This window comes from Lepidochelys olivacea (genome assembly GCF_965140295.1).
Source record: "Lepidochelys olivacea isolate rLepOli2 genome assembly, chromosome: 10".
Taxonomy (NCBI): domain Eukaryota; kingdom Metazoa; phylum Chordata; order Testudines; family Cheloniidae; genus Lepidochelys; species Lepidochelys olivacea.
In genome coordinates this window covers 37402970-37426636 of record NC_140420.1, presented here as the reverse complement: position 1 = coordinate 37426636, position 23667 = coordinate 37402970, and the positions used below count along the sequence as shown (strand labels likewise).

The window sequence follows — 23667 nt, the reverse complement described above, 5'->3', positions numbered from 1 at the left end:
ACTGTGGGGTAACCCAGAGCCAGTTGCTCCCTGGAGCCAGTCACATTAGCTCTCACCCAGCTCTATGGCTCTGGCTAGCCCCTGTCCACACAGCTTCTTTAACATGAGGCTTCAATTTGCAGTGAACCCAACCCAGCACCTTCCCCTGAACCTCAGTGGACTGAGTCCATCCCTCTCACTGCTTCATCCCGTCTCCCTTTCCAAGGCTCGGCTCTGCTCCAGACTTCTCACAGGGTAGCCACAACAGTGACATGCTCGCTCTCGAGGGCAGAACTACGGAAACTCCCACCTAGACTCAGCCACCCTCCACGCCAACAGAGTGCTGGGAAATGCCCCTCCAGATGGGCAGAGGGGTCTCACGCAGCAAGACTGAGATGCAGGGATGTTAACTTTTCATTGACGTGATGCAGGTGGTTATTTATCAGCCATCTCTCAATCTAGGGGCTTGAGTGATGTCAACAACTACAGAAGTGATGCCAGAGAGCAACAAACTGTATAACTCATCATGCCAACCCCACTGCTATTGACTCTTAATAGTAATACTACTTTGCCTTTCTCTGGACTAGAGCAATGGGCACTTTCATCTCCTTTCTTGACAGATGCCTGGGATGGCTCAGGCATTTTAAACAACTTTGATGATTCCTCTGGCATCTCTGCCTGTTGGTACAATACATGACTGTGACTGTGCTGCAGGGGTATCATAGGGTTGGAAGGGACCTTAGGAGGTCATCTAGTCTCACCTCCCGCTCAAAGCAGGACCAACCCCAACTAAATCATCCCAGCCAGGGCTTTGTCAAGCCTGACCTTAAAAACCTCTAAGGATGGAGATTCCACCACCTCCCTAGGTAACCCATTCAAGTGCTTCACCAACCTCCTACTGAAATAGTTTTTCCTAATATCCAACCTAAACCTCCCTCACTGCAACTTGAGACCATTACTCCTTGTTCTGTCATCTGTCACCACTGAGAACAGCCTAGCTCCATCCTCTTTGGAACCCCCCTTCAGGTAGTTGAAGGCTGCTATCAAATCCCCCCTCATTCTTCTCTTCTGCCCAGTTCTCTCATCATCTCCTCATAAATCATGTGCCCCAGCCCCCTAATCATTTTCATTGACCTCTGCTGGACTCTCTCCAATTTGTCCACATCCTTTCTGTAGTGGGCAGACCAAAACTGGACGCGATACTCCAGATGTGGCCTCACCAGTGCCAGATAGAGGGGAATAATCACTTCCCTCGATATGCTGGCAATGCTCCTAATAATGCAGCCCAATATACCGTTAGCCTTCTTGGCAACAAGGGCACACTGTTGACTCATATCCAGCTTCTCATCCACTGTAATCCCCAGGTCCTTTTGTGAAGAACTGCCGCTTAGCCAGTAAGCCCTCAGACTGTAGCAGCGCATGGGATTCTTCCGTCCTAAGTGCAGGACTCTGCACTTGTCCTTGTTGAACCTCATCAGATTTCTTTTGGCCCAATCCTCCAATTTGTCTAGGTCACTCTGGACCCTATCCCTACCCTCCAGCGTATCTACCTCTCCCCGCAGCTTAGTGTCATCCGCAAACTTGCTGAGGGTGCAATCCACCCAATCATCCAGATCATTAATGAAGATGTTGAACAAAACCGGCCCCAGAACTGACCACTGGGGCTCCGCTTGATACCAGCTGTCAACTAGACATTGAGTCGTTGATCACTACCCGTTGAGCCCGACGATCTAGCCAGCTTTCTATCCACCTTATTCAATCCATAGTTCTTTAACTTGCGGCAAGTATCGAGTGTTGCTGGGGCACTGGCTGCTCAGCCGTCGGTCTAGAAAGCAGTTCTCCATGTCTTTGCTTCAGACACCTGTACAGTTTCCTTAGTGAGCTTGTTCTATATTTTCCCTGGAATAACTCTAGTTGTGCTCCAGTATCTCAACTGAAAAGCTACAGTTCTGCCATTGCCATTTGACTGCATTTGCCAGTCTGAAGCAGTTTGCTCTGCTGCAGATGTTGTACCTACAAGGAGATTGCCTTGCTTTTCTGCAAGTATTTGAGCACTCTGGGCTTTAGCTATTTGACAAGCCTTTGAAAAATCATCTTTCCTGTTGCTTTTATGGGCAATTTCTTGGATCATAGAATCATAGAATATCAGGGTTGGAAGGGACCTCAGGAGGTCATCATGTTCTCATCCACATCTAGTACAGAGCTAGTTTTGCCTGCTAGAATAGCTCGTAGTCCTATTCTGATGAATATTTTGGGCTTTCTTAACTGCTAGTTGTTGAAATGCTGCCATATAGACACCTCTTGCAGTGCATCAAGTTGACTCATTTCACTCATACCTAAAGCTTGGCTTGCAATTGGAAATGGCAGCGAATCAGGAGTGGTCACTCCTGCCTCCTGACACTTGGAAACCTTCCCCTAGCCACGCACAGGGTGTGATTTATAAACAACCTTGCTAGTGCACTAAGCAAAATGGACCCTGGTAGGATCCCAGGTACTCCTGCTCTCATGTCCGTTTCAGTGCAAGGCTGAGCTGGAGCGGCTCATTAACTGTGCTGCTCTGCATGAGAATTAGTAGGCAGCTGGTGTGGCAGAGATGTTACAGTTCCCATATGGTGGAAATGTTGCTCCGTATTATATGTATTATGATCACATCTCGAGGGCCCTTCCATTGTGCTGAGCACCATATAACCACATAGATCATCCTGATTACAAAGAGCTTACCATTCAAATTGACAAGATAGAGAACCATGGGAGAAAGACAATAGGATGATCCCTATTTTATAGATGCCGAATGATGAAGTGACTTGCCCATGGTGTCTGTGGTAGAGGAACGGGACCAGGTTCACCTGGGTCACAGCAGAGTGCCTTTACCACAAGACTAGCCTCCCGCTCAACACAGACAATGCAGCAGGGGATGACCCAGTGCAAGCATTCCCCTGGTTTTGTCGAACTTTGTGACATTCTGGGGGTGTTTGCAAATTCTGCCGGCTCTCCAGGAAAACGCACCCAAAAATGTAGCTGGCAAAACACTTGCCTTTTGCTTGCAGTACATACCGGGGGTGCTTGCCTCCCAGGAGAGAGCTGCTAAAGATTCAGCTGAGTGTGCAGAGTCATTGTGCAGAGCTCTCCTGGTGAACTGCATGCTGGAGCTCTTCCCTCTCAGTCCCCTCCCTCTTCCTAGAACTATGTAGCCTTCCTTGCCAGCAGGCAAGCTGTGTTTAGAGATTCCTATCACTTCCTCACCTAGCCGGGACTCCTGGTGTTCCCGGTAAGTCTGAATTAGCGAGCGGAATCCCTGTCTAGGATCTAGGAACATGGGAATGTCAAAAGCCACTGGGAAGAAGGCCATCTCTGCCCCTCTTCTGCCTGGCTTGTAGGCCCTCAGCAGCAGCACAACCAGCCCTGCAGGATCTGTCCCGAGGAGCAACAGGGTAAGCAAGCAGGCTTCCTTTGTGCATCACAGGCTGCAGCTTGGCTATAAAATCACAGCAGAATTGCCTCTGAATGGATACTTTCCATCAGCCTAATACTCTGCAGTTACGTTCTGTGAGGATATCAGAGTGGGACTGTCCCAACAGACTTCAAGCTGCTGCTTTTGCCATATGGATTAGGCAGTCAGAACTGTGGCACACTTCATTGGAGGAGACCAGGGCCTCTTATGCTACCCTGCCCTCATCTCCAAAAATAAAGAAGCCTGAAAGACAGCCAGGGGAGGAAATGCTCAGAGTTCCTCCCACGACTCAGTGTGGAAATAAATCTGCCTGGTCCTTTGAATACTCATACTCACTCATACACACACTGTCTAGTGTCTTCCTGTCTGTCTGACAGGCTTCCACAGCAACTTGTCTGTGTGCACACACGGGTGGTGCATAGGGTAAATAGGACATCTGCAAGGAAGGCACCTAAAAATCCCCAGCAAAGAACACAGGCAGGGTAACAACAGTTTCTGCTTTCACAGTGCCGGGTTATGACGATGCCCAACCATCTCCAACCAGGGTGGACAAACAGGTTCAGAGAAGATCAGAGCTCACACAAATCTCTGTGCAAGACTCAGACTGAACTGCGGAGATTGGAAATAGTTGGCTAACTCGCTTCCACCTTTTCCAATGTAGTGTTCCCTCTGCTCTTGCTGGTTTGGGCTGGGACCAGCTGCAGAAGTGACAGAGGTCTTTTGGAGGGCCTAAGTGGCTCAGATAGAGCTGGAACTCAGAAGACTTCCAGCCTAGCTTGTAACAAAGAAGTCGGGAGAGGCCTCTGACCCATAAGAAAGGAAGAGTTATTTATAAAAGACATGCTGTAATTAAGGCAAGAGAAGGCCTGATTCTCCTCCTAGTGGATTCACAACAGTGCAAATCTGGAGTAAGAGAGATCAGAATCCGGCCCAGTATCTGCGGTGCTGAGCTAACATTGCCCAAGTCTGCAGTGTCAGCAGTGGACAGCATCCAGGACAGCACTGGGCAAGGAGTTCTATAGAGGGAGCACCACGTGGCTGATACAACGGCTCCTCCATGCATGGGGAGCTGCTGTACTGGCAAGAGAAGCCTGAAGAAGCCAGGCAGAGAGAGAGAGAGAGCTTGAAGCCACATTCTGGAGGGCTTGGCAGGCTGAGGGCATCGCTTTCTAGCCTCTGCAGAACTGAACAGCCAACCAGCAAAACATGGGCCACTGTGGGAGTCACACACAGCATTGGCTGGAGCTGGTCAGAAGCATAGCAGCAGTGGCATGGGTACTGACTGAGCAGATCAAGGGCAGGTGTGTAAAGAGATGAAACAAAGGCAGAAATAAAGCACTGCCTCAGCAAACTGCCACCACCAAAACTTTCACAGGGCAGGTGTGTGAGAGAGAGGAGCGGGAGAGAATAGTGGCATAGGGAGCCGGAGAGATTGCGTTGCAGCAACAGTTCCTGCAGATCCCCTCCCTACCCCCCAGAGGAAATGACTCAGGGCTTTTTGGAGAAACCACAGGCTGACAAGTCTGCTGCCTGCCCTTCTGCATTTGTGCTGGATTGCAATATTTAGGGAATACTTTGCACTCAGAGCTGTTTCCTGGGAAACCATATGGCCTGACCAACAGAGCAGCAAGCCCAGAGGCATGATGAGCAGTGTCTGGAGATGGCAAGAATGCTCCCACAGTGACAATGCAACCTGGGTATAGATCCCGAAACTGGAGACGCTGGAATGAAAATCTGTGAGGAAGAGACACTGGCTCCCTTTCATTCCAGCTCTCATGCAGCAAGATCCAGACGCGGGCATTACCACTCACAGTACCAGCCTTTGAATCCTGCACCAGTGCCCTGGCGTGTATATCCTATGCACACACTCATCACAGGGGGTGACCTCTGGCAGCAGGGCCCTGGCATGTGACACTGGCTGTATGTATAGAGGTTGGAAATGTGCAGCTTCCAGATAGTCCACGTTGCCCTCCTCCCTTATTCCTCCTCTTTCTTTTCTGCCGATAACATTTTCCTCCTTTGCATCCCTCACTGCTCCATCCCAAGTCTCTCCATCAGATGCAACTGCTGTTAGCATGTTCCAAGCCAAGACTGACCCTTGCCCCACCCATATAAAGAGGGGTTGGCAGAAGGGGAGCAGCAGGGAGCCAAGGCCCCTAAAGCAGAGATCTAACCATCCCCTCTTCCCTAAGGCCCTCAGATGGAGGAGGGAAATGGAGAATGGCGCAGCAGAAGGGGATATTTCCCATCCCCCACAAAGCAGACATAGGGGTTCCCATTTTACAAAAGGTGTCATCCCAAGTGGGTACTGAGACCCACCCCCAAAGAAAGAAAAGGAGGACTTGTGGCACCTTAGAGACTACCCAATTTATTAGAGCATGAGCTTTCATGAGCTACAGCTCACTTCATCGGATGCAAAGAGTGACAAGTCTCCTGCACCTTCAGCCCCATGCTTGGATTCAGAGCTACAGCCTGATTCTGCAGCCGGCTTGGGCAACACCACATCTCTTGGGATAGTGGGGCATTGATGGCCTGGGAGCATCAGACCAGGGTTAGCCACTCAGCTGTTCTGCAGAGCTCTCTGTCCCTTGCAGGACTCCCAGAGGAAGAAAATTTCCCCTTGGCAGCATCACAGGGTGGGGGTGCACCACAAGCCACTGGAGCACTGCTCCTGCTCCGACGAGCCACGTTCCCTCCCTTTGCCACAGTAGGACACTCAGCTCACTTCTGGCACAAGGTGCTCGACATAAACCACACCCCACTTGGCTCCCACATCGAGCTGGGGGGCGGGGGGGGGAGCATTTCCAAGCCGAGTCACCGAAAGGCCAATGGTGTCTGAAGCAAATGTAAAATCCCCCAGCCACGGGAGAGCTGGTTGCCGAGGTGAGGCACACACGCATGGGGGGCCTGCCAACTCAGAGGCTCCACTTATTAAAAACGATTTGTTCTCAGTTCCTGATGCCCTGGCGGCAAGGCAGGTCTCAGCTGTCTGTACCAGCGCCAGACGCAGTCGCGCCTCTGCCACTGCTGCTTTTCACTGTATGAGACGCTCGTTAAAACGGGGACTTTTCCCTCCTCCTCCTCGCATCCGCATTCGCGCCGCTCCCCGAAGGCGGGGTGGGATTTGTGTACGTCATGCACTAGGGCTGATGAAGAGGCTACCAACTTGCCCAGCACAAAGCAACATGCTTAGCTCCCTACCTTCAAATTGTTCTAATCTGCCAAAGAACAGGGGCCAAATGTCAACGTTCTAAACCTATCCTACTGCTGCAAAACTGCCCCCTCCTCCCCAAAATCTTTAGCAGTCACTGTTTATGTGTAAGGCCTACGCAAAAGCAACGTTTTGTGGTCTGGCACTCCTTCGACTCTGCAACACCCACAAGAAGAACGATCCACTGCATCCCCTCTCCAAGGCTGCCTGGCCCATCAGCATGCTCCCACCATGTGACTGGGTCAGGGCTGAAGTCCCTCCCAGTATGGATGGTCACCCACCACAGTCTGACACAGGCATCAAGGTTGGAGAAGAAGAGAAGCTCCCAACCACCCAGATTGGAGTCCTTTGAGGTGGTGAACTGGCTTCTCCCAGCTCCCTCTCTCCAGCCTGGGAACTACTAGTTTGTGTAGGGTGAACCTCAGACCGCTGGAGCTGTGCTGGCTTCGATGCCTATCCAAAGCTTTTCTAAATATGCTGCACCTCTTGCATATGGGAAACCAGGCTTGAGATCCTGAGCGACCAGCCTGGTTTGTGGCTCTTTATGTGGGCGTGTCTGCTTCCAGAACCCGTAAGGAGGGTGGCAGAGGACCAATATGAACCATAATGAGCGGCCTGTTTTCTCAGACCTCAAAAAGGATCCGTTCTTGTCAGGGGGAAGGAGAGGTTGGTTCTAGATTGGTGCACAAACTTGTTGGAGTAAAGAGAGACTTATTTTACCCACCCGTTCCCTGGGCCCAACCCAGCCCCAAACAAGCCAATGGAAAGGCTCCCACCGGCATGACCAGAAGCTGAGAGATCCCTAAAGCCAGCTGCCAAGTGCATACTGGCCACTGTCTCGCACTGTGGTGGGTGGAAGAGTGTTCCAGAGTAGAAAAGAAAGACAAGACAAGGCCTGTGTGTTCCCAGCAGCCTCTCCGGCTTGTGCAGATAAGATGTCTTCTTGATGCCAGCAAGGCAGCCCCACTCCCTTCTTGAAGAAACTGACAATCTCCGTTAGACACAGTCCAGGGGAGAAATCCTGGCTCCATTGAAGTCAATGGCCAAACTTGTGTTGACATCAGAGGGGGCAGTATTTCATCCCAGGTAAATAGCTTTCCCAGCGATGGCCTAGGTGATGCCAACTGTCACTTGCTCTGTTATCTGAAGCGCTCCTTTCCTTGGGAAGACTGTGGTCATGCTGCATCACAGAGGAAGTGTGCTGTGAGGGGGGGTTGAATGAGAACAGCTGGCTGTAAGGATCTGCCTAAGGCAGAGCAAAAACCAGGGAGAGGATAAGTCCAACAGTGGGCAGAATCCAGTGCAGATCTGATCCAATTTTCAGTGGTGCTGAGCACTCCAATTGCAGTTAACAGGAGCTGTGGGGCACAGCCCCCCTCAAGCACCAGGTCCTAGAAGTCAATCTACATTAGAAAACTTGCACCAGGGGAACTAAAGTGGATCTAGTTACACCAGTGCAACCCCCTACAATAGACACACCCAAATCAGTTCCAGTTGCATTTAAACCAATGTAATAATTGACCGCATTAATCTAAATCAGGTCGAAAGTAATTTCCATCCTTTTAAGTGCGTCTACATTAACGGTTTGCCCTGGTGTAACTAGATCAATATTAAATGAATTTAGTTACCTTGGTGCATGTTTTCTAATATAGACAAGGCTTTAGATATCTATGTGTGTCTATGCATTGCCTCTTCGAGATGAAGGATGGGTGCATTAGACATCAGAAAGACAGACTAAGCTGATGGACAGATGGATTCCATCCTTATTGCCTGGGCAGCTGAAACTCACACACTCCCATCAGTAGAATGCTGGGATTCTCTGTGGGAGGAAGACAAGCCCAACCTGTTATTTGTCTCCCTTCTGCTCTCCCTCATGCTCCATCAGCTCATTGGGAAAGCAGCAGGGACCTCAGCCTGCAGCCAGAGGGAGATGACTGCCCTGGTGAGTGGAGTTTAGAACCTGGCAGGGGCAGCAGGACTTACGGGGCTATATAGGACAAACAGCTGCATTCAGAAGGAATTAAGTAGAGAAAAGTAGGTGTGCCCCCTTAGAGAGGGCAATGGTGCAGCCAACAGAGGAGGAAAGGGCTGGGAGATGGGGTCTAGGGGGAGAGGAAGGCCGAAGGGGGCGGATCCCCCTTGCTGACAGCTCCCCTTACCTTTGCAGGCCTTGCGGTCGGTGATGGATTTGCTCATGTCCCGGTAGAACCCCTCTTTGCAGTAATGGCAGTGCCGGCCGGCTGTGTTGTGGCGACAGTTGAGGCAGACACCTCCGCTCTTCCTGCCTGAGAGTTTGTACAGCTCCATATTGAAGCGGCAGCGCCGGGCATGCAGGTTACAGTTGCAGGCTGCAGGAGGAGGGGGGAGAAGAGGATGAGCAGGTGAAAAAAGGGCTCAGGGACCAGAGAAGAGTCCCCTCACGCAGCCTCCAACCCCAGGGCCAGACCCACTCAGAGGATTGCCCTGGCCAGGATGCAGACTCAGAGCCACTAGCAAAATTTCAACTCAAGGCACTAAGCCAGAGGAGGTCGGAGTGAGCCACCCAACACAGAACGTCCATAGACGCCTCGAAAGGGAGGCCCGATTCAAGCTCTTGTACTCAGGTGGTGCAATCCCCCAGCGAGGTAAGTGGGGTCAATGTTAGCTGAGAGGTCAAGGACTGAATGGGCCAAAGAGCCCAAAGCACGGCTACTGCACCTCCTAGGCATTCTGTGTGTGCAGTGCAGGCAGGAGCAGAATGGTAGGAGGTTGATTGGCTACAGATCAGTGAGTAAGGTTGGGACAACTAGTTCAGATCAAATCAACCTGAGCCTTCACCCCTAACTTGGAAACAAACATTCGGAAACTTCTGCTAGTTCACTCGCACTCACATGCTATTTTTCCTTTTGCTCTTGTTTGTGCCCTTGCAGGCCACAGCTGTGAACAGAAGCTGGAGAAGCCAGAACTCCCACGAAAAGGCCTGTTCTCATGAGACCTCCCTCCCATTTTGCAAACCTGAGAGAGGTACTGAACCTTTGGCTTTGGCCCATCGCTGCAGAGAACAGATCCACACTCAGAGGGGATTGCAGGTAAGGTGTTGTAAGTCATGCGCAGACTCCCTGGACGTATTGTATACCCACTCACCACAGTGTCAGGGAGTCTAAATCAATGTAATTTACACACCTAGAAATCAGGAGGTGTAAATTACAGCCGGGAGTATCCAGATATTCATCTACCCTCCCCTTAGTTGTTTTTGTTGCTCCAGGTCTTCCATCCAGTGTATCTGAGCTCCATCGGCTGAGACTTGCTTAGGCACAGTGGGCCAAGCGCAGGAGTGACGGGAAAAGAGAAGGGAAGCGGCACACTGGGTGGTATGGGGTGAGGGAGCGACTCTGTGTGCACCACAAATGTCATTGGGAGCTTTGCCATGGACTTCAGCCGGAGCAGGATCAAGATCTGAGGCTAAGGACAGAGGAGGTCTCAGGGAGCCGGGAGGGCATCTAGGTTGGTGCAACACCCATGCTGAGGGGCAGGAGGCACTGCAGGCTACACCGGTCTAGACTGCCTTAGACTTTCCTCTGAGCGTTTGGTGTACTTCTTCTTATACAAGGCAGGGACTGTCTTTGTGTCCTGCGTTCGTTCGGTGCCTAGTACAAGGGAGCCTGGTCCAAATAGGGCTCCAGGGTGTTACCACAATTCAAATAACAACCACCACCCTGGAGATCCAGCCAAAATCTCAAAACCTCCAGCACCTCATACCAGGCTAACTCTTCCCAGCCTCCCCTCACCCTTCACACACACACCCCCACGCCTTTCTCCAATGAGGCGCAGAACCTGGGCTAATGGAGCTTGAAGCCAGAGAGAAGAGAGAGGGAGGAACCCCTCCCCGGCAGCTGCCAGATCTCGCCCAAGTCCCCTCCATGGGGTGGAAGGAGCAGGTGCCGACCTTTATCGCACCCCATAAACAGGCTCCCCACAGGAACTTGTCTCCACTGCGGGGGGAGGGGGGAAGGAGAGAAGGGAGAGGGGAGGAGTAAACAATCAACCCAGAGGGCCTCTGAGGAGCTAGGGAAGGGCAGGGCGGTGCTGGCAGACAAAGGACCATGCAGCAGGCAGAGGGGAGGAGGGTTCAGAAGAAGACAGCTGCCCAGCGCCTGTTGTCTAGTGTAGTTCCCTCCGAGGAGCCGTGATTGTCTCATTGCCCATCGACTGGCTTATGGCTTCGCTGCTGGCAGGATGGCTGAGGAGACGGGGAAGGGGAACGAGCAGCTTGCCTCCATGTGTTCTCCAGATGTGTAATATCCTCTGTGCCCCGTTGGGCTGGGTGCTGGGGAGGTCGCTGCTGAGGACCTGGGGCATGTGGAAGGGGAAGGTGGGAGGCCAGTTCTGCCTTAAATCATAGACAAGTGCAAAGTGGATGGTTAGAATGAGACACCCAGCGGAAAGGCCAGCTGAGCACCTGCCATCCTGCTGCCACGGCATCTCCCCCCTTGCTGCCAACAGATGGCAGCTGCCCCTGGCACAGAGCTACCCGGAACATAAGGTTGAATCTGCTTCGCACCCAGCCCCCCCGTGGCAGCACACAGTATGCTTCTGGGAAAGATTGGGAGAACCGGGCCCTGGCACTGAGCCACTTGCCATGCCACCTGTGCGCCCCCTGCTCACATGGCTCGTGGCTCCAACCTGCCTGTTACAGAAGGCTACACACAGACCTGTATTGCTAGGTGCTCCTTGCTGATTACTTGAGACTCATAACTCCCCAGGAGGTCATTATTATTATCCCCATTTTAGAGATGAGGAAACTGTGGCACGGAGAGGCTAAAGCCCAGAGCCTCAAAGGTATTTAGGCTCCTAACTCCCAAGTGACTTACCCAAGGCCACCCAGTATGTCAGTGTCAGAGAATGGAGACCAGGTTTTACTGCCTAACCGCAGCCTTGCCTGGTAGCTTTCACTTTGGGAGGCATGCCCCACCTTTCTGACCAGCCTGTCTGCCCCGTGGCCATGAGCTGTAAGCCTTCCCCCCTGCCTCTCCCGGGGGCACAGGCAGGGTGGGATTCATTCTGGGCTGCACACACGATCCTCGCCAGGCTACCAGATCTGTGTCACCGCAAGTCCAGAAGATCCTTTTGTGTGAAAAAAAGCCACGGAAGCGCCCCACTCCCTTAGGCTCTGCCCTATTAAAGGCAATAGAGGTTGTGCTATTACTGTCATGGGGGCAGAATTGGGCCCCTGAGGTGCAAGGAGAGTTATGTTTGTTGTTTTCTGGCCTGTCCCCACAGCCCTCTTCCCCAACAGCCCCCAGTCTGGCCCTTTAAAAGGACCACCCGCTTTGCACTGGGTTGCGGGGTGGAACGGCAAAGCTCCTTCTGTTGTTGTGCAGTGCCAGGCCCATTAGGGAGCATGAACAGTGCCAGCTGTGGCCAGGGTGCTGTGGTGGAGAGGAAGGGCCTGGTCTCCAATCTGCTAGCCAGAAGCAGCAGAGGAGAGAGCTGCTAAACTCGTTTTATTTCAGATCTCCCCCCCCACACCACACACATACCCTTTATTTTTTATTAGCCGCAGGAACCCAAAGGGGAGGGGGGGGGGAATTCCAAATCCACGTGTGTGAGATAAAAAGGAAAAAGCGCTGCCAGTTCCTGTTTAACACTCTCGCAAAAAGATAATGGGAACAAGATTTCCTTCGGCGAAGCCCAGCACCCTCTCCCTCCCCCGCTTCTCTGGGAACTTGAGGCTGGGTGAGAGTTTTTCCAGGCATACTGTGAAATTCATTAACATGTCAGCCCAAGATTTAACTGCTGGGCCTGCTTGTCATTGTGTGAAATTTCCTCTCCCAGCCCCCTCCCCATCAGCTCCCAGCTTCAACCCTTTGCAGAAGCCGACAGAAGAAAGCTGGGGAGGGTTAACTCCTCAAGGTCAAACAGCTGCCTGCTGCCTGCTGCCTATTGTCAAGGCCCCTCTCCCCTGTCTGCTGCTTTCAGGCCCAGCCTCAGAGGTGGGGAGACACTGTTGAATGGTAGGGGTGGGAAATGGGGTTCCAAACCACCTTGTGCCTTCTCCCCAAACCAGACCTCTGTACACCAAGAGCCTTTCTGGAGGTGGGAAAAAGCTCAGCGACATTTTTCTGCCCCCGGTTGCAGTATTTGCCATTCCCAAATGTTAAAAAATCACAAGTCAGCACCCCCAAAAATCATGAGATTGGTTTAAAAATCCTACCTTTTGGGTTTCTTTTAGTTGCCTCTTTGGTTTTGAGCCATGAGAGCTCATATTTGCTCCACAACCATGAGGGACAGAAACTTACTTTTGTTTTAAACCAAAGCTGAGATTCTCACATAAGCACATGACTTCAGGAGCTGGAGCTTTAAGAAAAGCATCGAAAATGGTGAGCTTTGTGATGACATCACGCGAGTGGGAGATACTGCTGTGATTTTTCCTTTGTGCATCTGCTGGGCTTTTGCATTTCCACCTTCCGGCCTGGACCAGGAGAGAAGTGGCAGAAGAGGGAACAAAGCTGTTCTTATAGCATTCCAACCTAATGGAACTCTCAAGAGAAAGAGGCTCTCAGGGGCTTAGTCCCACGTGAGGGCTCCTTCCTCCAGCACTTCCACACCGGTCTTGATTCTGCGGGGCACTGAGTGCTCCCAACTCACTTGGAGGCAAGGATGACTAGGGTTAGGCCTGTGGCCTAGCAGACAGGGCACTGCATTGGGGCTCAGCAAACCTTGCTTCTTTTCTGGCTCAGCTGCTCAGTGAGTCCCAGCATCTTGTCTGAGAAATAGGGACACTGATCCTTGCCTCCTTTACCAAGTGCTCTGAGCTCTGTGGCTGGACAGAGCTAGTTAAGCAATAGGTGTTAGGAGGGTGCACAGCACCTCCCAGTTTCTGGCAAGCGGGGAGGAAATCCATTAACATTAATGAGACTGCACCCAGGGGCTACAGGTGCAGGTCCTGATTCTTCAGCCTCAGAAGGGCCTGATTCTTCTCTTCCTCCCGCCCACCGTTGTCCAGGCCTGATCCAAAGCCCGCTGCAGTCAGCAGGAGGCCTCTCATTGACTGCAAGGAGTTTTGGGTCAAGCCAGTAAATGGGAGGGACGCTGTGGAAGTCAGCAAGTTGCAGCAGTGGCAAATCAGTATGAAAGGAGAACTGGGCTCTGAAGGCTCTGGAGGCTTCTCTGAACTGAACATCTGACTCAGGCTGAGGTCCAGCACTGCTGTTGAACAAGCAATCCATCCCCTCGTGCCATCCACATGTCCCCACAATAGGGTTTGTGAACATAACAAACCAGCCAGGAACGCTCTGGGAGGAGGCTCCCATCACATGCGATGACCAGACGAAATCAGGGAGCAGCTGCAATGCTGCCCCCCATCTTCAGCCTAACTGGGAGATTGCATAGCCCACCATTGCTTCCTGACGCGGCATCGTCTCCACTGACGCTCTGCCACCGCTGGCCAAGCAGGGTTTCAGGCCTTGTATGACCTTGCAGGGATAGGACATCACAACCACCCAACCCAGGCGGTGATGGAGGGCTAGAGACGCTGCTCACCATTACAGCTACGAACCGAGGGCAGCTCCCATCACGCTGCCGGTTGCTCACACTATAAATCTGAGCTGTGGTGGGGCTGCAGCTGGTTCAGCAATGCCAAGTGCAAGTGCCCCACTTCCACCTTGCTCCTCGCAAAAGGAAGCCCCATTGCAGTATTCCCCTGGAGGCGGATGGGGGCTGGGCTGGGGTGGAAGTGTGGCACAGACGAGGGGAAAGGTCAGGTAAATAATTGGCCAGTCTTGTCCCATTTCGCTCTCTGCCTCCAGTTTAATGAGTGAGAGAGTAACTGGCGAGGGGCCTGTTGCAAAGGAGGGAGAAAAAAGTGCCGGGGAGCAGCCCAGGTAGCCCAGCAAGTGATCGGATTGTCACCCCAACTGCATCCCACTGGCCAAGTCCTGGCCCTGCAGGAGCTCCTGAGCCCATTTCTGACACGGCCTCAACCCCGAGAGGTCCCATGCAGAATGCTGGGAACCAGGGGTCTCAATAGCAATGGAAAGAACCATTGACTTTACTGAACCCAACTACCAGTGCTCAGGACCAACAGACTCCCACACGCCTGTCCTGCTGGCTTGCGATGGATCTCCTGTGGCACCTGGGAGGGGTTCTTTGGGGAGAGCTGCTCCCTGGGCTGTGCCATAGGCCTGGAATCTGTCCAGGGTACTCCTCCCCCAGGAAATGACTAGCTTGTACTCTTAGAACAAAGAGACGGTAACGTTCTACTTCCATCCCTTCGTCCCCCACCACTTCGTCACTGGTGCAGCTTCGATGGTAGCAATCCTGGGAGAGCGAGTGAAGTCAGGGCAAGAGTATTTGAACCACGCAGGATTAGGCGACACGAAGTGGGGTTACAGTGTTGGCCTGGAGCTCTTCCCACAGGCATCACTGGGAAAACGCTCTGTAGCATCAGTGGCAGCTGAGATAGACCAATGAGGAGCACCTGACAATCTCACCCATGGGGAGCAGCTGCCAGCCCAGCACCTTGGCTACTCTATTCCCTCAACCTCTGATGCTGCTGGTGGAGTTGCACAGCTGCTAGCCACAGTGCGAAATTCTAGGGAAGAGTGTCTGGCGAGGACAAGGCGCAGAGGGCCACATTCATAAAGGTATTTAGGTGCCTAAAGATACAGATAGGCGCCTAAACAGCGTTATAAATCTGGCCCCTAGAGACCAGTGGAAATCCAGCTTGGGAGGCCAGGTTTGAAGGTGGCATGCGGTCCATCTGGAGAACCCGAGTTCCACAGGACGGTGGTTGTGCTAAGAGACAGGAATGCCTCATTAGCCAGGGGTGCACGGATCCAACTGGGGAAGAGAGGAGGGGCAAAGCTTGCAAAGCGCGCTCCTTCTGTTCTCAGGCTCAGCCATCCACATCTTCTAGTGCTAAGCAAACAAGCTTCCCTGGGACGTGTGCTGTGACTAAGAGCTGGGCTGGTGCAGCTAGCTGTCTGTCTCACATTAATCACTAATTAAAGGCTTGAACCTTCCCTGCTGTTTGGGTATTAATAAGAATTTAATTGCACAGTTTGGAGCTAATTACATGGTGCCTTGCTTCCTTCCTTAGACAGTACGCCCCATTAAACAATCACAGGATGAAATAAACAATCCCATGATCAACTCATTTGCAATAATAGCCTAATTCAACTTAAACCCTCTGCAATGGGGCAACTTCTGTCCTCCTTTCAAGTGTCTTGGGGACACTTTAGCCTTCCCTGATCTAGCTGGAAACTCCTTTGCACCAACACTCTGCTGCTCCCTGTGCCATGGCAGGGAATGTAGCCCGGGCAGTCCCAGGGAGACAATCACTAACAGCAGCCACCTCCTGCTCTCCCCGAGGAGATGCCTTCTCCTTCCAGTACAGACTGGCAACAAGTGAGCACAAACAACAAGGGTGGGAGGTGAAGTGTTTCTGGTCGTGCAGCTGACACTGGGGACAACTGGGCAAGAAGAGAGGATGATGGAGCCCAGGCTGGCGAGGGATGGGTAGAGGGATCCCTCACTCGGGGATGATGGAGTCCAGGCTGGCGAGGGATGTGTAGAGGGATCCCTCACTCTGGGGATGATGGAGCCCAGGCTGGCGAGGGATGAGTAGAGGGATCCCTCACTCAGGGGATGATGGAGCCCGGGCTGGTGATGGATGGGTAGAGAGATCCCTGACTCACGAGATGATGGAGTCCAGGCTGGTGAGGGATGGGTAGAGGGATCCCTCGCTCAGGGGATGTGGGACCCAGGCTGGTGAGGGATGGGTAGAGCGATCCCTCGTTCAGGGGACGATGGAGTCCAGGCTGGCGAGGGATGGGTAGAGGGATCCCTCACTCAGGGGATGATGGAGTCCAGGCTGGTGAGGGATGGGTAGAGGGATCCCTCGCTCAGGGGATGATGGTGCCCACGCTGATGAGGGATTCGTAGAGGGATCCCTCACCCAGAGGATGATGGAGCCCGGGCTGGCGAGGGATGGGTTGAGGGATCCCTCACTCAGGGGATGATGGAGCCCTGGCTGGTGAGGAATGGGTACAGGGATCCCTGATTCATGGGATGATGGAGTCCAGGCTGGCGAGAGATGGGTAGAGGGATTTAATATCAGTACTGGGCAAATTAGTTGAAACAATAGTAAAGAATAAAATTGTCAGACACATAGAAGAACATAAATTGTTGTGCAAAAGTCAACATGGTTTCTGTAAAGGGAGATCATGTCTTACTAATCTATTAGAGTTCTTTGAAGGGGTCAGCAAACATGTGGACAAGGAGGATCCAGTGGACATAGTATACTTAGATTTCCAGAAAGCCTTTGACAAGGTCCCTCACCAAAGGCTCTTACATAAATTAAGTTGTCATGGGATAAGAGGGAAGATCCTTTCATGGACTGAGAACTGGTTAAAAGGCAGGGAACAATGGGTAGGAATAAATGGTAAAAGTTCAGAATGGAGAGGGGTAACTAGTGGTGTTCCCCAACGGTCAGACCTAGGACCAATCCTATTCAACCTATTCATAAATGATCTGGAGAAAGGGGTAAACAGTAAGGTGGCAAAGTTTGCAGATGATACTAAACTGCTCAAGATAGTTAAGACCAAAGCAGACTGTGAAGAACTTCAAAAAGATCCCACAAAACTAAGTGGTTGGGCAACAAAATGGCAAATGAAATTTAATGTGGATAAATGTAAAGTAATGCACATTGGAATAAATAACCCCAACTATACACACAATATGATGGGGCTAATTTAGCTACAACTAATCATGAAAGAGATCTTAGAGTCATTGTGGATAGTTCTCTGAAGACATCCACGCAGTGTGCAGCACCCGTCAAAAAAGCAAACAGGATGTTAGGAATCATTAAAAAAGGGACAGAGAAGAAGACAGAGAATATCTTATTGCCCTTATATAAATCCATGGTACGCCCACAGCTTGAAGACTGCATACAGATGTGGTCTCCTTATCTCAAAAAAGATATACTGACACTAGAAAAGGTTCAGAGAAGGGCAACTAAAATGATTAGGGGTTTGGAACAGGTCCCATATGAGGAGAGATTAAAGAGACTAGGACTTTTTGGCTTGGAAAAGAGAAGACTAAGGGGGGATATGATAGAGGTATATAAAATCATGAGTGGTGTGGAGAAAGTGAATAAGAAAAAGTTATTTACTTGTTCCCATAATATAAGAACTAGGGGCCACCAAATGAAATTAATGGGCAGCAGGTTTAAAACAAATAAAAGGAAGTTCTTCTTCACACAGCACACATTCAACCTGTGGAACTCCTTGCCTGAGGAGGTTGTGAAGGCTAGGACTATAACAGGGTTTAAAAGAGAACTAGATAAATTCATGGAGGTTAAGTCCATTAATGGCTATTAGCCAGGATGGGTAAGGAATGGTGTCCCTAGCCTCTGTTTGTCAGAGGGTGGAGATGGATGGCAGGAGAGAGATCACTAGATCACTACCTGTTAGGTTCACTCCCTCTGGGGCACCTGGTATTGGCCACTGTCGGTAGACAGGATACTGGGCTGGATGAACCTTTGGTCTGACCCAATATGGCCATTCTTATGTTCTTATGATCCCTCGCTCGGGGCATGATGGAACCCAGGCTGGTGAGGATTGAGTAGAGGGATCCCTCACTCAGGGGATGATGGAGCTCAGGCTGGCGAGGGATGGGTAGAGGGATCCCTCGCTCAGGTGATGATGGAGTCCAGGCTGGCGAGCAGAGGAGAGAGAGCTCCCTGAGTCTGGGAATTCACTGGGAATAATTATTTAACGGAACAGTCTCAGCGAAACCCTAGAATGGCCAGTCCTGCCAAACCCACAATGGATTCGAACTACGCCCCTGCTTTTGCTGGAGGATTGCCCAGCCGGGATGCTTGCAAGGCACGGTTGCTACTGCTAGCCTGTGGGAGGGGGAATCTAGACCCAAACACCCCCTTCACCTCCCACCCTAAAGAAATACATTGTGCCTTATGAAGAAAAGTCTACCGCCATGGCTGAGAGCACTATGCAGCTTACATTGGTCTCATGCGAGCACGCCAGCTATTCTTGCAGTCCCCTGCAGGTTTGTATACAAGCACGCCAGAAGAACTGCCACAAACCTCTCTAAATTCACACAGACTCCCTGAGGTTCGGCAAAGCCCGGCTCATTTTTCCCTGCTCTTCCAATTTTGTGTGACTTTGGGAACAACGGGGACCAAACCCGCTGTCAGAATCCCCCAAGGAAAGCTGCTTCTCGGAGATTTTTCAACCCTGTTTGGCAGGAGCAAGAGGTTGGAAAAGCAGCTGAGCATGTGGAGGCTCAGTGCCAACAGTCTGAGGTTCAGCCATCGTTAGCCAGTGCCCCGCTGGCTAGTAACCATCTCCCTCTGCTGAGCGCCACCTGAGCAGCTCTTGGTGATGCTACATGCTGCACCACAGTCATTTGCATTTGGCCTATGCCGGTGGCTACTGTCCATTCCAAAACAGCATGGCTCCTCCTTCCCGTCAGAAGGGGTGGGGCCGCCCCTGCTCCACAGGTAAACTCAGCCTCCCCTTGCATTCAGTCCTGCTTCCTTGCCACCACCTGGATCCCAGTCATCTCCAGTCACATGGACAGGCCCAGCACAGACCTCAAAGGGGGCTCTTTTAACTGACCTGAGCCTTTCCCAGAGCATCCCCTCGCAGCCGTCAGCAGCAGTTATGACCCAGGCCAGAGAGCAGAGAGAGACATGGCGACTAACATATAAGACCGAACATTAGAGCTAGACGCTCTTGGCATTTCTCCCTCATCCCACTCTTCACCCCAGCCTCCAGGGAGCTTGTTCTCTGTGCTACAGCAGCTCTGGAGATGGAGTGGGCAGCAGCCGCCTCTGCCTTCTCTCAGATTTTCTGAGACCTCTTGCTACTACTAATCCTCCGGGATGGGTAGAGGGATCCCTCGCTCAGGTGATGATGGAGTCCAGACTGGCTGGAGAGCTGCATACAATACAGGCGGCCCCCCGACTTGGGTCCCCTGCCATTGTCTGGCTGTGCTCCCTCCTCTGGCCAGGTAGGCTTTATCTTCCAGGGCAGGGGAGAGGAGGCAGGGGCTTCAGGCTACGAGCCAGGCCTTGTTGTGCTACCTCCCAGACATAGCCAGCAACATTCAGCACGGCCTGGGGCTGGAGCCACGACCTCAGGCCGTCTAGCAATTGCAACAAGCGCAGGCCTGTGAAATAAAACCCCCAATAACACTTTTCTAGGGAATTTGTGCCACAGAGCTCCAAGCACTTTACAAAGGACGGCAGTGTCACAATCCCCACTGTAGAGATAAGTAAACTGAGGCACAGAGAGAAGTACTGTGACTTTGCCCAAAGTCAGTAGCAGAGGTTGGAAGGGAAGCCAGGTCCAACTGACACCCAGTGCAGCATCCTAACCAGACCTGAGGAAGGGTGCACAGACAGGGATCCACCAAGAATTTGGGGGGAGGGCAGTTCTCATGCTCTCAGTCCTGCAATAACTTATTCTGTGAAGATGTGAAGGAACCAGAGAATGAGACTGAGGGTTTTCCCCAGCTCCGGGGAAGTCTGACCTGACTGAAGGAGCCCCAGACACAAAGCTTCTTTTGGCGCACCAGACTAGAGGCAAATCCTCGCTATGCTGATTGTGTTTCCTTGCCCCACCCGGGGCAACCATCTTGCATCCTCTGAAACGAGGCTTGCAAAGGGGCCGAAGGAGTGACTGAGAGGCTCATTAACCTTCTGAGGCTGTAAGGATGTTTTGGGCCAGCCCCAGTCACAGGCCAGAGCCCCTCATGCCTCCAGCACGCTCAGTACCTAATCCTGCTAGAGAAGAGAGAGACGCTCCCAGTCAGAGAGGAACTGACCCGAGCCCTTGCTCACCAGTGTCGTTCCATTGCCCTGCATTCCTGGAGTCCAGGTGAGCATCTCTCTCATCCCTAGCAGGATCAGGTACTGAGCATGCTGGAGGCATGTGACTGGGGCTGGCCCAAAACATCCTTACAGCCCTGCAGGAAAGAACGCTGCAGGAAAGGCAGTTCCTCGGCTGGCTCAGCCAGAGCTAGGAAAGAAAGCCTGCTCACACCAGGCTTGCCTTCTATTTGGATAAGCTGCCGACCCAGCTCTCATAATGCCTGTCTGCTGATGTGCCTGGCTTAATGCTGCTCTCTCGTGGAGGGTCTCCAACAGCTTCACTGCTGCGGTGATGGAGGCAGCTGTGAGCCTCCGCGTTGGGAAAATTGCTTCAAAAATTCTAACCGGCTTTAAACCCAGTTCTTCTGTTCCAAGTTGCTGCAGACAACATAGAGCAGGCTCCAGGCAGCTTGGCCTGTTTTTTCTGAAGGGGGACAAAGCCACTGTAAAGGCTCCAGGCCACCTGGAACCAGGTTTACTTTATGACTCCAACCAGTTTTAAAACCAGTTTGAATTTCTGAGATAGTTTCCCACCTATAGACAGGTGCCCTGAGAGGACAGAGAGAGAAATGGGCACAGGATGGAGCTGAGAGAGGAGATGGCTAAGGCAAAGGGTTGTGACGCCAGGAATTGTTCACAGACACTGGTGTTACAAATTCATTAGGCCTTCGGCTTCCCAGCTCAGCCCAGCCAGCTTGGCTCTTCCAGGAGAATTTACCATTTCCCTGGCGAGTGCTGGGATCAAAGCTCCCCTCAGCTATTATTTCCCTCTTGCTCCTCTACAAACGGAACGGATTCCAATCACCGGAGCAAGGTTTCCCTTCTGTACTCCATTCAGAAAAGTGCTCCAGCCGTGGTGGCGACAATGGGAACAAGAGCTCAAGAATTACCAGAGAGTGGATCAATTACTTCCAGTGGCTGCATCCTGCTAATCCCCCCCACATGCAGCCCTTGGTGTCTGCAGAAGCCCTAATGACAGGTCTAATTCCAAGAGCAGGAGCCTGAGGAATGCTGCATTTCTTATGCACGCTAACAATTAAATGTGGGGTGGGCAGGGAAAGCCCAGCAAGAATAATTCGCACTTATTATAACACAATCACTAGGAGGAGCCTGTGCACACATTCACACCCCTTTGACTCCCCCCCTCGTGGGCTGTTAAAAAGAAAACAAAAGCCCCAAGCCTATGAAAATGAAGCCAACGGATCACCACGGGAGTCTCTTGAGCCTAGAGACCTGACTGCAATTTTTCAGCCTCCAGGGTTATCAGAGGGGCTTCCTTCTCTCTTGGCAATTCTCCCCCATCTGGGATCTACCCAGGTGGGTGGCTGGCAGGCGATGCCCATCAGGAAGTGGGAGGGAGGGAAGGAGGGATCTCCCCCGCCCTCCCCCCCGCAGCAGACAGTTTTAATCTGCAAGAGATTTCTTTGAATCATGCCAAAGCAGAGTCTTGGGCACAGCCCCCATCTCACAGCTTCTCTTCCCAATTCTTACAAGAAATTAACAAACCTTACTGCTGAGCAAGGTCCATACTTGCGGGAAAGAGGGGCAGTGACTGTGTAACTCTGACAGATGCCTGTCGTTAGGGGGCAGGATCAAACCTGGGGTCTCTGGAGCTTAGTATATGAGCCGCTACTGCATGAGCTAAAAGCCATATGGCTGTTAGCTAAGGCTATAGAGCAGACTCAATCTCCCTCTAAGTGGTCCGTCTCGGGGCAGAGCACGGCACCCAGGAAGTGTGTGGGTTACATCTGCACAAAGGCTGGGCTGGGCTGCATAGACTGGAAAGACGGCAGGGTGTTGGGTGGCAGGGGATGGATTGAGCTGGCATGGAGGGGTGGCAGAGATGAACAGGGTGGCTCGGGTGGGAGTAGACTGACCTGCGGCCCGGTGGGAGTGGTTCTCTGCAGTTTCCTTAGGCTTTGGCAGAAGTTAAGCTTTTGCTTTTATATTTTCAAAATCAATTATCTAGCCCAGCTCACTGCAAATTAAGAAAACCCTCTGAATGTGACCTGCCTGCCAGAGTCTGCAGACAGCGTGAAACAGCAGTGCTGAAAGGGGGTGTGATCTGCCCCCATTCATCTCAAGTGGGGCTTGATTCGGAAGCCTAATGAAGGCAAGCTAAATATCAATATTGTTCACTATTTTCCTGTTGATCATTTTGACATAAGCATCCCCTCTTTGGGAGCAGGGGGTGACGATTGGGCAAGGTACGCCCATGAATGTTTGTCCCGCAAGGGACCCGCTGCTCAGGACATTGGCAATCAGATCCGGAGCCTTCCCATCTGACTCAGACCAATATGGGCAAAACTTGTTACCAGCAGTTGGCTGTTTAGTGGCATGAAATAAGCTGGTGGCTCCCATTTCAATATCCTCAGCTCAAAACCAGGCACTACGGCACCATGGCCCGTCCCCCTCTGGATCCTCCCAACAGAAGCCAAGGAGCCTTGGAGAGTGAAATACACTCTCAACTTCCTTCCAGTTAGGAGAGAGGCAAAATGGTGAGTGCCAAGGGAAGGCCTGAATGTGACAGCGTGCTCTCCCTTTCTGCCAGCCAGGCCTTGCAGCACATCAAAACCATCTGGAGCTATCCCCGGGGCTAATGCTGCAGCATCCCATGACCTTTCATGTCCCACCAGGGGGCTGTGTTGTATACTGGGGCCATTTGTGCCCCAGTGGCATGACATGACACCACGAGTTCCCCGTCTTTATGCCATGGTTTACATTACCTGTGCTGGGCCACTCTCCCTTCCCGGCAGCCCAGCGGCAGCACCACACTGCAGACTCTGAGGGGCAATGTGAAACCCCCTCTCCAACAACGGGCAGACCAGCTCGCGGTGCTATCGACCCGGGAGGCCTACACAGCTGCAAAGGACTTAATGACTCTGCCGGTACGTGCCTTGTCACCATATTGCATTGGCTAGGCAGCAGTTCTGCAGAAAAAGACCTGGAGATTACAGTGGATGAGAAGCTGGATATGAGTGAGCAGCGTGCCCTAGATGCCAAGAAGGCTAACGGCACACTGGGCTGTATTAGTAGGAGCAGCGTCAGCAGATCAAGGGAAGTGATTATTCCCCTCTATTCATCATTGGTGAGGCCACACCTGGAGTACTGCATCCAGTTTTGGTCCCCACACTACAGAAGGGATGTGGA

At 52.0% G+C, this 23667-nt stretch overlaps 1 protein-coding gene across 1 annotated transcript in view; it reads right to left on the bottom strand.

Moving 5' to 3' along the window:
* The window catches only part of NTN3 (netrin 3), a 90047-nt gene that overhangs the window by 39628 nt on the left and 26752 nt on the right, over nt 1–23667 (bottom strand). Inside the window, exon 3 of the mRNA XM_084641435.1 lies at nt 8801–8989. Coding sequence (XP_084497561.1) covers nt 8801–8989 — 189 coding nt within the window. The remainder of the gene's footprint in view (nt 1–8800; nt 8990–23667) is intronic.